This window comes from Austrofundulus limnaeus, unplaced genomic scaffold (genome assembly GCF_001266775.1).
Source record: "Austrofundulus limnaeus strain Quisiro unplaced genomic scaffold, Austrofundulus_limnaeus-1.0 Scaffold29, whole genome shotgun sequence".
In the NCBI taxonomy this organism is placed as follows: Eukaryota; Metazoa; Chordata; class Actinopteri; order Cyprinodontiformes; family Rivulidae; genus Austrofundulus; species Austrofundulus limnaeus.
The window spans coordinates 2,002,317-2,016,450 of record NW_013952431.1 but is presented as its reverse complement, the minus strand read 5'-3'; the positions used below and the strand labels follow the sequence as shown (position 1 = coordinate 2,016,450).

The following is a 14,134-nucleotide window of genomic DNA, read 5'->3' as shown; positions in this document are numbered from 1 at the left end:
CTTGAATTTTTTAGCAAACAGGACTTGTAAAGTATTACATTTTTATAATGATACAACTAGCATTTTAAAAATAACACTTTTTGTTTTCCTGCTAAAATTGTCYTTTTTAACCCTAAAAGTGCCGTAAGAGTTTATTTACTTAATCGTATTGTATGAAACCCAAAATAGTCTGGCATTTCTCAGATGATTTACACTTATTTTTAGATAAAATATAAACATGGTCAAAGTACAAAGTGGAGCACTGATAGGTTCACACCGATAGAATGAAACATTTTAAATAGATGGAGTTTTTTTTTTTTCAAATAAATTACAAAATCAAAAGGACATTTTACGAGAAAAAAATGTAAACATTAGGGTGACGTAATCACGCAGTAGCGTAGAGCGGTGACGTAAAGACGTACAGGAAGAGAGTTGCAAAAAGTCAAAACGTTGGACCTACGGTGTGTTTTTAGGCTGCTGTGGTTTCATTAAAGACTCAGCGCAAGTGGGTAAACTTTATCGACCAGCAGATAAAGTTGTTGAACCGATAAGCAGGTAGAAAAATAACTTTACATAGTTTTTAGCGGATAGGGTTAGCTTAGAGTAGCACTGACGAGGTACTGCGGTTTGTCTGAAATGTGAAGATTTGTTTTCGGTTTTAAGGTTTTGTTTACCTGTCAGGTAAAGTTGTGTTACTGTACAGCTGAGTTTTCTGTGGGTGGTCATCATGATTTCAATAAYTGTTCTTCTGCTTTAAAATCTGATTCGATTTTCACTGTGACAAAAATGCCATCATGACATGTCTGTTCTASTTTATTTATGCACTGTCGTGATTGTGATGCTGTTTTTGTGACGTCAGGCCTGTCCACATGGCTCTCAACAAGTCCATGCATCCTCGGAACAGGTACAAGGACAAACCTCCGGACTTCGCCTACCTGGCCTCCAAATACCCGGACTTCCAGCAGCACGTGCACACCAGCCTCACAGGACGACCAGTGTAAGTGCACGAGCTCCGCGTGAGTGACTGTTTGCTCTTTTACATTTTTTTATTGTTGATTATTCCTATTTTGCAGACAAAGGAAACGATAAGGTGACTTATGAAGTTTTTTTTTAAATTATTTATTTAATTTTATTTTATTGCAAATATAAATTGACATCATTATCATTCAGCAACTCAAACAGAGATCTCTGATCCTTGTCAAGGATGCATGTGAGAGTTTGTTTCTTTCATTAAATTGRGGTTTATTATGTATTTTCCAGACACAGTTCAATTCTATACCACAATCAAGTAACTGTTACCTTCAGTTGTTATAAAAAAATTACATTAAAAATAAAGCTAAATACCTTGAAATTGGCTTCTGTCTCTAATAATCTCCTACAGTTTCGGACACTCCCACTTCAGCAGTCTTCACAACAGTGCTCCAGGGAAGGGGTGAACTGTGGAGCGGGCGCTTTGCAGACTTAGCTCCAGGGAGCTCAGTCTGAAGCACTACTTATGAAAAGTTTGAGAACAACTGTATTAAAATTTACATAATTACCTGCTGCCCCAGAAAATATATGGTTCTAGAAKTACCACAGTTGTACTACTGGTTTTTAACCTTATACATGTTTAAAACCCCTGATATTTGATGTAATTAAACAAACTGGCCAATTTACCAAACTATAAGTATTTAACAAACCCAGTTGGCTAATGTTGTACATTGTGATGGCTCCATAGATTTATTGTTGACAACAGAACCACGTACACCGCAGTCTTTGTTATTCTGCCTCACAACAAATTTAATACAATTTTAAGATATCTTAAATACATTTTTTATTGCTAACATGTCTTACTAGTAAACTGGTCAATCGTCGTCCTCTCCAGTTTCCACAGTAGTTCTCAMAATGTTCTCCACTACCCTTTAGTTGTAAGCAGTTTACAATTGGTGCCTAGTTTGTAATTTGCATGAACCACTCATCTGTTTGGCCYTTTATGGCTTTAGCTTTGCATCACACTTCAGTGATGACAGCTAATTAGCTTTTATTTAACTTATTGATACTAAAATTTCTTCTGAGCTRCCTACCACCAGAAGGATCCTGAGTTCCACCAGTGGCACGTGCACCACAGTTTGAGAACCTTGGCTTTAATTACATGAAATGAAATTGAGCTGTACTCTTTTTTTTTTAGGGTTAAAGAGAAATTTTGAACTGAAGATTTTAAGATTATTAATGAGGAGATAAAAGCTGTAATACTTGACAGATAGCTAATGCTAACTATGCACACATTATATTCAAATAGATGAATATATATTGTTGTCAGTGAACAGTGTTTATAACCTTGTAGCAGCTGTAATCAGATATCTGTATTGGTAGATCAGATGAATACTCACAGATAGGAAACACAACCCGTCGTCTTGTATCATGGAGGTGACAGCTTTAATTTATAATCACTCTCACAAACTTTGTGTAAACAGAAATAAATTTCTGCAYCTATTACATAATCTAAGAACTCTGGTAACAGTTAAAATAAACTCCGCTTGAAGGTAATTCAAGCAGCTTTTCTCAGTGCTGCCACTTCAGTCAGGTTTTTTTCTGAGCACTAAGGATTTTTTGACCTGACATGTAGTTTTTCAGGTGTTCACATATGTTAGAACTGACACAGCATATATTTTCAGCAGAATATGAAACTCTGAGCAACACATTCAGCACTGCTGGTGTTCTGGCTGACTCCATCTAATTTAATGTTGGACAAATGATTATTAGACCCACCATTCTGAAGATGTTTTCTGTTTGGTTTCAGTCTTACATTTCAAAYTTTCTGTGCCAGTGAGACTTTACAGATTTGCATGTGTTACAGTTTAAACCAAGCTTACATTTTTTTAAAAAGAAAATGTTTTAATGGGTTTTGTTTACCCAAACGTGTCCCTTTTTGTTTATGGATGAACTTCATTTCATCCAGATGTGTTCTTCTGGTTTTAGATTTTTGATGCTTGATGATTTTATGCCATTAGTCATTATGAAGTTTATTAGTAACCAATAGTTGAACTCAATAAAAACTTTGCTTAAAGGGGCTATATCATGTAAAATCAACTTTTTTGAGCTTTATATSATGTTATAATGTTATCCTCTCATCAAAAACATGCCTAAARTCTTGCTTTGACTCATTCATGCATGTTKGAGAAATCCTGTGGTGTCCTGAGGCAGCCAGGCAGGGGAGCAAAAACGACTGGTTGGGCCTAGGACCGCCTTTTGGGATCAGCTCCTCCTCTGGGCTGTGTCTCCAATCTGAGCTTCCTCATCACAGAGCACACACACCCACCAGGCCCCGTGCTGAAATGGGCAGGACAGAAGCAGAAGGAGGTTCTTAAAGAGACAGAGGCCAATTTCAAGGCATTTAGAAACAGATATGATGAGAAGATAAGTTTATTTACTACTTAAACATATAAAACAACATTTTAATAACAATTGAAGGTGACATAGTTACTTTATTATGGTATAGAATTTAAATATATGCCTGAGAAACACATAACATTACCCCTTTAAGTTAATAACAATAGCGCCGTTTCTAAATATATACTTTTATAAAGTCTGAACAAAAAGCTTTGTTGTCATCATGACTGAATTTTTTTCTTCCCGTATTAAGTTAAGTTTATATTGTTTTCTGTAGTTTGTCTTTATTTATATAAAGGAGCTGAATCTGAATAATGTCTTCAGCACATAGTCCTTCAGTTATGTTTTCAGTTTATTTGTTGTTTTGATCATGTTTTGACTGTAGTGTATTTATCATTTCTGTGCTATATTTCACAGAAACTAAGAAAAAGTTAATGTTTCTAAATACATTTTGTTTTGCAATGACATGCTCGRGCAGAATTTGAGATCCAATCCTTTTTGTTGAACAAATCCTCACCTATTTTGACGTTTACTTACTTTTTTTATATTTATTTTGTTTGTGCTCAAAAACGTGAACTACGAGCTAATGACTGGATTTTGTTGGACAGCCGTTGTGCCTGTCCGGTTGTTTGTGTGCTCTGTGAGGAAATCACATGTTGTCATTGTTTTGCACATGGATGGCGATGTGGTTTCAAACGTCTGTGTGACTGAGTGAGAACGTATGTGTGGGTTGATCTTTTTATGGCTGAGAAGTGTCCAGGCAGTCATCCTGCAGTGGACTGAGTGTGTATTCATGTGTGGACACGCTTTAAAAACTCTTGATGTCTTGTTGTGACAGGTGCTAATTAACATTTGGTAGCGTCTGTGTTTCCCTCGCAGACGGAGGGATGACGAACAAAGAGCTGACAGGGTTTTGTAAAAAGTAAATTTAGACACGTTTTTTACACTTYGCTTATGCGATTTAGGATCACACGAGATCACGCTTACGACTTATGATCAGAAACACAAGGATTTCTCTGGTACGGTGTTTRAAAATATGTTTATCTGTCAAGCACCTGTAAATCTACCTGGAGTGTGGACAAACAGAGCAGTGCTCTTTTATCTTTGCCCCGCAGGATGAACAAATGTCCAGGATATTTATTTATTTATTTATTTATTTATTTATTTATTTATTTATTTATTTGTGTGTAACTCTTGGCTTGTACGGTTGCAGTTCTGCTGAAGCGTCAGCAGAAACGTGGCTCCTCTTCTCCTTTAGCTTGTCGTTCAGTCAGCAGAGGGATTAGTGAGGTTTTTTTTTTTTTTTTGTATTTTTCAAGAAACTCATCTTCTGGGTTTTCAAGTATTTAAGCAGAGAGTTGGGGGGTGGGGGGTGAGAGTAATCTTGAGGAGACACTCACTCAATCGTCTGAGGAGATACGGTTCCCCTCATTTAGGGACCGCCRGTGGAGAGGACTGATAGCAGCTCACACCAGAGGCAGCAGCAGAAACGTTGAAGCAAACCGATTAACACCCCCCCACCCCCGCCACCCCCCTCAAAAAAAATCATCTGAATGCTGGTTTGTTTCAGGGTTTCTGCTCTCAGATCCAGCAGATAGAGAGCAGGGATTAGGGAGAGGAAATGGCTATTAAAAATAAATTAGCCTGGTTGACACCTAATTTGAAAATGTTCAATTTCACACCAGTTTTGTTCAAATATGCATTATTAATCACGTTCTTGGCAATGCAGGATAAACGACGGTATAATTAGGACCCCTGATAGCTTTAAACTGAATATTATAACCTTATACTTTTGGTTTGATTTTAACAGAGTGAAGGAACCCTGTTAGCTTTGGTTGGACCTTTTATTTTGACACTCCTTAACCTGCTGTGTGTCAGTGTTTTCATAAAAAAGCAAATAATCTAAAACCTATTTTTTTTCTATAAAACTGTCAATTGACAATCTTGTGTTATGAAATGGACAAACTTAAACACTTTACAAGTCTTGCGCTGATTTTTAGCAAAAAAGCTAAAAAATATGGCTACAAACCATACGATTCTGAAACTATTTTAGGGATGTAAGTTATTGATTGATGAATTAATCAAAAGTTGATTGATATTATCGATCGTCTAACGATTAATTGATAGGCAGCCATTTCCCTAAAAACCTGACATTTCTCTTGAATCAAGGGTCTTTCAGTTAATCGAATGGAAGGAATTTAAATCAAACAAACCATTATTTGACTATATACATAATTAAACAAACAATAATTATCCTTAAARCAGAGACAGAACCACACACCTTCCATGTGAGGGAGGGTTTTAGTTTGCAACCAGATAGGATTTGTCATCTAGTATTTTTTTCATAATTAAATAAAAAAGTCACATTGTTTGCCCTTTTATTTATTTTTTTATCCAATTTCAACAGTAGTCAGTGTTCTACAGGTCATGTGTCAAAATGTTTGATAAACTATATAAAGGTATCAGGTAAATGTTAAGTTAAATTAGAAAAACAAATTTGTTAATTTATCCTAAACTTGATGCAAAAAAAAACTATGCAGAACTGAATATAATTGTAATTTGCAATTTCCCTCCATGGGATCAATAAAATATCATTCATTCTTTCAAATGTAAAAATATCATCAGTCAAACTGAGCTCCTCAGTTAACCAAGTGCCAGAGTGTGACAGTCCCTTCATATCAGGAACATTTAGGCTTGTATTACATGACATAACTGCTTGCCCTACCTGCACCTCTAATTGCCTTTTGATACTAGTGTGGATTACAACTATAAAACTTCCAGGTCTTGAAGCTTGTGTGTTCTGAACCAGCCATATACTTTGATGTGTCTTCCTCTGCTGCTTCTCTGYCGTGCTGTCAGCAAAGTGTTGTTAAATATAACTTGACAAATTAACTGTTAGAAGGAAATAGGGCTGCCACAAACGATTATTTTAATAGTCAACTAATCACCAATTATTTTTCGATTAGTCTACTGATCAGATGATACATTAATTGAATATAAAACATACAGCTTATCGTGCCAGAATGCAGCTGCTATTATATAACCATCATTAGATTTTAGCTATATGCTAACTAAAATAATTGCCATGGAAGGCTAGTTCTGCCTTGCAGATATCGCATTGCACAGGTTTCTCTTTTATTTTCTTAAAATGATCCCACACTTTTGAGCTCCGTTGCTGGGTAGCCATAATACCAAAGCCTGTCTGTATGCTGGGTTGCAGTCATGTGACCCGGATGACGCGTGAATGTCAGTTGGGGGTCAGGAAGTGATTTGCTCTGCTTCAAAACACAGCGAAATGGATCACAGCGGCTAATGCCCTAAATGGGCTGGCGCAGACAAGATATCGCAAAAAAAATATGCGTACATTTAAGATATGATTCATATTATCTTAATAAAAAAAGAGTTGCTATATAATCTGGAGGATTTACCCGGTGTTGAGGCGATCAACACAAACTACTATCTGGTGCTGCAGACCTCATGTTATAGGCTACGATGAGCCAAATGAAAGCTTTCAAAAGCCTCAAAGCTACAATTATTTAGTTTCAGGTTGKGTCAAACATTTAGGATCCAAAGAAACTTYAAATRTCTGTTGACTTGTTTCTGCCTGGCTGGCATGTGCTATTTTTAGTAGTTAGCCTATGATAACAATGCTATCGCTAACGCTAACAACAAGTTAACTCCTGTTATTTMTATGTGCTTGGATCTACTTGCAACTAATTTGTTYAGCTTCTGTAAACCCAAATTCAAGTAACTATCCAGGAAAATATCTGACAACATGATTTAAATGATGGAATCCTTACCTGTTAGAAAGTGGTCGCTGCAAACTGTTGCATTGTTYGTTTTCGCACCTCCTGATTTTAGCCGTAGATYGTTGATCCACTTTTGTCCTATTTTTTCTGCAAGTTTTTAAAATTTAACTCCCTTGTGACACACTACTTTTGGAACATGAAAAAAACTTTGATATTTCTCCTGATCAGAGTGGCTGCAACAACTGTACACGGCACAGACACTGAATCAACRGAAGGAAAGATGGCTTCATTTACTTCCTGTCCCCCATCTGCATTTCATGACATCGATGCTACGTCATCTGCAACCCAGCTATAATGTCTTGTGACGTCCACGGTCTACCCAGGTTACCACTACTGTGCATGTGTGTCAAGGACAGAAAGGCAGATGTGGCAGTGGAAGGTGTCAAACCAGTTTGGAGAGAAAAACAAAGTAAAAAAACAACAAAAAAAACCAGACTGATCGACCATTAAATTAGTCATTGACTATTTTAATAGTCAATTAGTCGTCAACTAGTCGATTAATCATGGCAGCCCTAGAGGGAAACTACATGTTTGTTTTAAACATTCTTTAAACAATGCTCTAAAAATCTTTCACTAGTTTATCTTGGAACTCGCGGTTAGTTTGAGTCATGCCCTCATCTTGCTTTTGTAAGGACTTYGTCTATAAAAAAATGATTGAAAGTGCTGCTAATCAGCACAAAATGTTCCTCAGTGCTCTGGGTGTTAGATGCTGAAGGTCACCTCTATGTGCAGAGATGGAGTGTGTGTTGCTGTGTGTTTTCATGCTGATCATGCAACACTGAATCATCAGTATCAACACCATCAGCAGCAGCTCCTCCTCAGCTTTAACGGTGCCTTCATCTTCACTGGTCTGAAACGAGAACTTTTTTTCTCAGAGTCCGACAGCGCAGCTCCTTCTCACCTGCTCGACCCTCACCTGTTCCCCCTCACCCCCGTCGTGCTGTCCACAGATCAAGCACAGCGCCTCGCCTCCCTCACAGGTTTCRCCTCTCGCGTTTGTCCCACCACGCATCCCGTCAGCAGACCTCYGTTCACCACGTAAGCACGCAGGCAGCGGTGAACCCTACGTGGCGGCGGCAAACCTSGGGCGCGCTCACGCTCCTCCTGCCATCAGCCATTGCTCCAGCGTGGCCGGATTTGCGTGCTCCCCTCCGTGTGTTCAGTAGGTGTGGTTGCCATGGAGATGCGCAGCGCTGCTGATGGGACTGATGGGCCTGCCCTGCACACACACTCAGAGGGCTAAAAATAGAGTGCCGGCCTGAGCTGCTTCCCTGTTTGAATATGGATCTTTATCTAATGAGAGACAGACTCATGAGTCAGTTCAGCTTTCGAGTGTCATCCAGATAAAAACGACTTTTTATTAGCCTCAATTTTCCACACTTTTTAGGTTTTAAGTACAAATTATTTTATTGGTTTGTTTTCTGTCTTTGGAAATCAGGCATTGATTTTTTTTGAGAGCTCAGCAGCTAATGAGATAAATAACTTCTCTGGAATATATAGACATACGACTGTATTATACCCATTATTTTTAATAAACATGGAGAGTTCCTGTCAGCCGTTAGATATGGTTATTACCTGTCTTGTTTAAGAATTCAACCTTCTATAAATGAAAATTTAAAACAATTTACATACATGTTTAATAAGTTGTAAGGCGGGATATTGTTCAATAKGGCTGGGTTAAAAAACTCTAATCGATCTGGATCGATTTTTGTTCAAATTTGGGAAAATCGATCCATAAGTCAGGAGATCGATTTTTCCCCATGAGTGTTGTATGCGATGAAGCTACACATTTCCATGTTGTGTGTCACTCCTGGCTTGCCGTAAGTTTACAGCCACTTAACGGTGAGCACTAACATTAGCTCCCGACAACAAGTTGTCTGGGGCAAACAAAGGAATMACTAACATTACAACTGATTCTCAGCTGAACTTAAATATAACAGAGACCATGACAACTTTTGTTTGCAAAGATTTGTGTTCAGACACGGTATCGGGAAACGAAKCGGGCTTCGAAAATTATTCTTCAAGAAAATTATTCATAGTTTTTTTTAAAAACTAATGTATACTAATGTACACTTTCTCTTGTAATTCCTTTTTAGTTTAAACCCTTTGAAACTTGAGACAGTTTTGTTTCAAGATTAAACTCCAATTTACAAGTTTGCCCTTAATGTTTATAATTTTACCAACGCACCAAGTTAGAATTAGTTTCTATTTGCAGAATTAGTTCCTTTGAGAATGTCTTCTATAGGGTTGGGCAATATTGGCTAAAAGATTAATCACGATTAATTGTGGTATTTAGCCGATAACGATCAATTTGACGATTAATCCCCTGGAGTCCCTGGACACCCTTATTTCWTAGTCACATGACCAATTTAGTGGGAACGATTTGCCCTTTGTAAAAAATTGTTCCAAATTGTGTGAAAATTACAGATTTCAGGCTATACATCATATTTTAAATTGTGTTGATAGATAAATAAATTACAGAACTTTAATTTTAATGTTCGTCATGTTTGAAGCAGAGAGGAGCAGCGAGCGGACTGACCGGAGTAATTCCCAGTCAGTTTGCCTGGTGGCATTAATCGTATTAATCATCAAGTGACAAAAACTAATCGATTAATGTTTTTCTGATGATTAATTGCACACGATACGATTATGCCCAACCCTAGTCTTCTATATCAAAGTAAATGTGTTACTGCTTAATATCCTTAACTAATTTAAAAATCAATCAAACTGAATCGTGAATCGTCATGAATCGAATCGGGCTCCTGTGAATCAAATCGATTTGGGAAATCTGAATCGATACCCAACCCTATTGTTCAAACAATTACTGTGGGTAAAATCACACATGACTTTTTTTTGGTCATTTGTGAAGATCTTTGTCAGATCAGATTTTGACACAGAATTCAGTGACGTAAAACAAAACCGATTAGTTAAAATCGACACGTAAAAAGCTATAAACCAGGATTGACTTTAAAAGGTGCACAGACTTATTTAATCATTCAGAAATGTTCATTTACATCCTAAATAATTTCTGGTTGAATACATTTTATTTGTGACCAACAAGACTAATAATCCGATTGTTGCCGCCAAGATAACTTCTTCTGGTCATTTTGCAGTCAAGAAAAATTATAGAAAAGACMTTAAAACACAAGAAAAACACGAAACTACATTTTCTTTTATTTGTTGCGGGAAAATAAATAAAACACAATCTATTTCAGCCGTTTATGTTTGACTGATGTAGGGAAATTTATGGTTTTTTTAACAGATGTAAAAAAATGTTTTTGTTGGAAAGTGCTCACATCGACCATGTGTGGTGCGAGACGCTCCCGATCACCAGGACGTGCCTAATTGCCTCTGCTGAGGTGCGAAGCTTTAATTACACCTATCTCGCCCACTTGTTCTGCTCAACAGCTGAAATCATTGAACAGGTGGAGGGGAGAAGACGGGGGGGACTGAACGACTGGGACTGAGAGCGGGGAGCAGAAAGTGGGAGGTCTGAGTTAAAAATCTTTGTCATCAGCATGGGGGCGAGAGGGGGGTGGGGTAAATTGATGGGCTGCTCATCCCTCCCGTTGTCCCTCGTGTGTGTAATATGTGAGTAATGGGGCGGGGTGTAGGGAGCTGCAGCAGGTTAATGAAGTGCTACATTAAACGCAGTTTGGTAAATTGCTGTCAGGTGGCCTCTGAAGTAAAACAAGCAGAGCAGCAAGACGAGACGCTAAAGAGAAAACAACCTTGATTTCATGCAGCCGTTAAAATGCTGTGACATGCATATCCTTCAGGTGCAAAAAGTCAAAGAAAACATCTTTATATTTAAGAAACTTGCCATAATACACATGATTTTACCCAGATTGTCACATAACTGGGATCATTTCTTTTGATTTTGGCTCAGCCACAATGAAACAAGAAGTGACATCTAAGGGGAACTCTTTAAGAAGATAAACTCCTCTGTCTATTTATTGAAACAATATTATTTGAATTCTGACTCTCCATCTCTCTCTGACAGTGACTCAAAATAAATTTTGCAATGCATTATCAATGTAATCTTCCCAAAAATGCATTTGTATTCATGCTTTTCTTTTAAAATCATTTGCAGAGGAACTCACACCAGCAACTCTTTTTAATGTGATTTGTGTGTTTTTATGCGTGATGTTTTCATTGTGCCTGTTTCATGTTTATGTGTAATGTGCTTTTTTTGTGCAACAAACCCACTTTTATCCAAAGCATATTTCTCCCAAGGGAGACTAATAAAGGTACTTCGACTTTAAAGCTTTGGTTACTGTTATATTTATTAGGATAAATGTGAGAAGTGGAAGCGTGGCAGCTTCTGGATATGTCACAAGCAATATAGGTTTATGTTAAATATTTTTTTTAAGTTAAAAGATAGTTTTGTTAATCTTTAATATTTTGTATTTTGTAACAAGCTGATGATGGCATGTAGCTGAAACGCATCCTGTTTTCTGCCCTTATTTAAAAGCATGATATTTTTTGGAGTGCTGGTTATTCTATTTAAATTTTTTTATTTTTAATCTTTAATCTGAAAACATGAATTAAAAGATATCACTGAACTCTAAATTTAACTGTTTCTGTGCGTTTTTTTTTTCTAAAAAAGAATTAGCGAAATTTAAATTTAAATCAATTCTTCCTTCAGTGTGAACTTCAAAGAGCCAGAGGCGGTGCGAGCGCTGACCTGCACCCTGCTGAAGGAGGACTTCGGTTTGACCATCGAGATCCCTCTGGAGCGCCTCATACCGACCGTCCCTCTACGCCTCAACTACATCCACTGGGTGGAGGACCTCATCGACGGCCAGAAACAGCCACGCAGGGGCATCGACATCGGTATCGTCGACACTAGATTTATTTATACTTCTTACAGGCGGCCTCAGGTCTGTGTTTTTACAATGTGGGTCAGTCCTTCCAGCAGGCGATCCGAGTCATTCCGTGTTCCCAGTGCTATCTGCCAAATCCCAGTCCACATGTCAGTCAGAGAAATTAAGCACTTTGTGTGTGGTGTTTAGGACTCCAGGTCACTGACTGTTGACCCTGAAGCTTTGTAAAAGCAAACTGAGGCTGTCTTCCCTGTGATGGATCACCTCTGGTTGTCTCTTTAGTAACGGATGTCTCAGCCTGGACTGAATAATGCAGCATATTAAGATATGACTGATTTAATTATCACTSCTGGAGCTGACACTTATTGGCCACTAGGGCTAAGATATTTAAGAGGACTTTAGCTCGTATACTTGTTTTTACTTTAAACATCACTGCRTGTGTTTCTTGTTATTCACAACAGCCACAATAAATCCTGACGGTGACAGATTAATCCCTGTCAGGATTTATTGAGATGGGTTTCCTGTTCCCTCAGGCACAGGAGCGTCCTGCATCTATCCTTTACTTGGAGCTACAATGAACGGCTGGTACTTCCTCGCCACTGAGGTGGACGACATCTGCTTCGACTACGCAAAGAAGAACGTGGAGCAGAACAACATGTCTGACCTGATTAAAGGTGAGTCTRGTTTAAAGCAGTGGTTGGTTTTCACTTTTTTGACCGGGAAGAGCTTTTCAGTTTGTAACAAGCGGTGCCTCTCCCTCAATAAGTTTGCTTGTGCTGCTGTTTTTGCTCACAAATAACCATAAGCTTTCTATGTAAATAAGTTTGTAATGCAAAATTGTCAAAAATGTAAAGGTTTTGAACAACAGTTAGCTTGAATCGCTATGAAGTTATTGAAATTTTAGTTGCTTTAAGGTCACAGGGATTCACTTTAGCCTTTTTCCTGCTCAAACTAGCCRTTAGTTGGTGAGTTTGCTCAGATTTAAAGTCAGTTTCTCCAAAGAGAAGTTGTTAGAAGACCTATCTAGAACAGGTAAGATGTTCTTTGTTCATGGCCATTCCACAGAACCCCACTTCAAAAGGTCTGTCATTTTAAAAACACAACTTAATACAAGTCGTCTCATTATTATTTTTTTACTTTTTCAGTGGTGAAGGTCCCACAGAAGACATTACTGATGGACGCTTTAAAAGAAGAGACAGAAATCGTTTATGACTTCTGCATGTGCAACCCTCCGTTTTTCGCCAACCAGCTTGAAGCGAAGGTAAAGGTCCATGTTTTAAAATGTTTTACTCCACTCAGATCTAAATATTTCAGCTCTTCAAGTTCTTTGAGTWAGTTCAGCTCATTTTTAAAGGCTAGAGCAGCTCTGACAATGAAGACTATTTGTTTACGTGGTGCTACTAGGCCTCTAATAGGATTTCCTGCTAATCTCTGTCTGTCTTGTTGCTCTTCCTCTCCGTCTCTCTCTCTCTCTCTCCCTCCCTCCCTCCCTCCCTCCAGGGGGTGAACTCCAGGAACTCACGGCGACCTCCTCCCAGCTCGGTGAATACAGGAGGAGTGACGGAGATCATGGCAGAGGGAGGTGAGCTGGAGTTTGTCAAGAGGATCATTCACGACAGCCTGCAGCTCAAGAAACGTCTCCGGTGAGGGATGAAAAGCGCCAAGACCTTGTCATTTTTGTCCAGTTTCATCTAAATCTAAATCAAAACCCTGAACCTTAAAGTACTCTGCTGGATGTGCGTGCTGCTGTTCTGATGAACGGTGAGGGGTTTTTGGAGGGGTGTAAATGGCTGCTGAGAGCTCCAGTGAAGAGCAGAGGGGAGGAGGTGAAACAGGCAGGTGGATGGCTGCACACTGATGGAGTTGTCATCCTCAGTTGCTGGAGTGATTCTGGCACACACCCACATTGTGCTGCATCCTGGAGCCCACAGGGAGCAGCTGTGTTTGGGTTGATGTGTGGGGGGTGTCATTTTACCTTCCCCCGCGCTAGCGGGGTTGTCACCGGGGCAGCAGAGTGAGACCTGGGCAGAGTGGAGCCATTAAAACTAATTAGACATGCCACACCTGCTCGGCCTCTTACAGGGAGTTCAGTGTGTGTGTGTGTGTGTGTGTGTGTGTGTGTGTGTGTGTGTGTGTGTGTGTGTGTGTGTG

The 14,134-nt window shown here is 38.7% G+C and overlaps 1 protein-coding gene across 2 annotated transcripts in view; it reads left to right on the top strand.

Moving 5' to 3' along the window:
- The first annotated feature begins 398 nt into the window (after positions 1–398).
- The window catches only part of mettl16 (methyltransferase 16, N6-methyladenosine), a 23,902-nt gene continuing 10,166 nt past the window's right edge, over positions 399–14,134 (top strand). Inside the window, exons 1-6 of one of the 2 annotated variants that reach the window (XM_014005300.1) lie at positions 399–534; positions 839–976; positions 11,806–11,993; positions 12,517–12,657; positions 13,129–13,244; positions 13,484–13,626. In XM_014005300.1, coding sequence (XP_013860754.1) covers positions 849–976; positions 11,806–11,993; positions 12,517–12,657; positions 13,129–13,244; positions 13,484–13,626 — 716 coding nt within the window. In that variant the 5' untranslated portion in view covers positions 399–534; positions 839–848. Of the gene's footprint in view, positions 535–557; positions 661–838; positions 977–11,805; positions 11,994–12,516; positions 12,658–13,128; positions 13,245–13,483; positions 13,627–14,134 lie in introns of those variants that run through there. The other variant, XM_014005301.1, reaches the window with a different exon arrangement.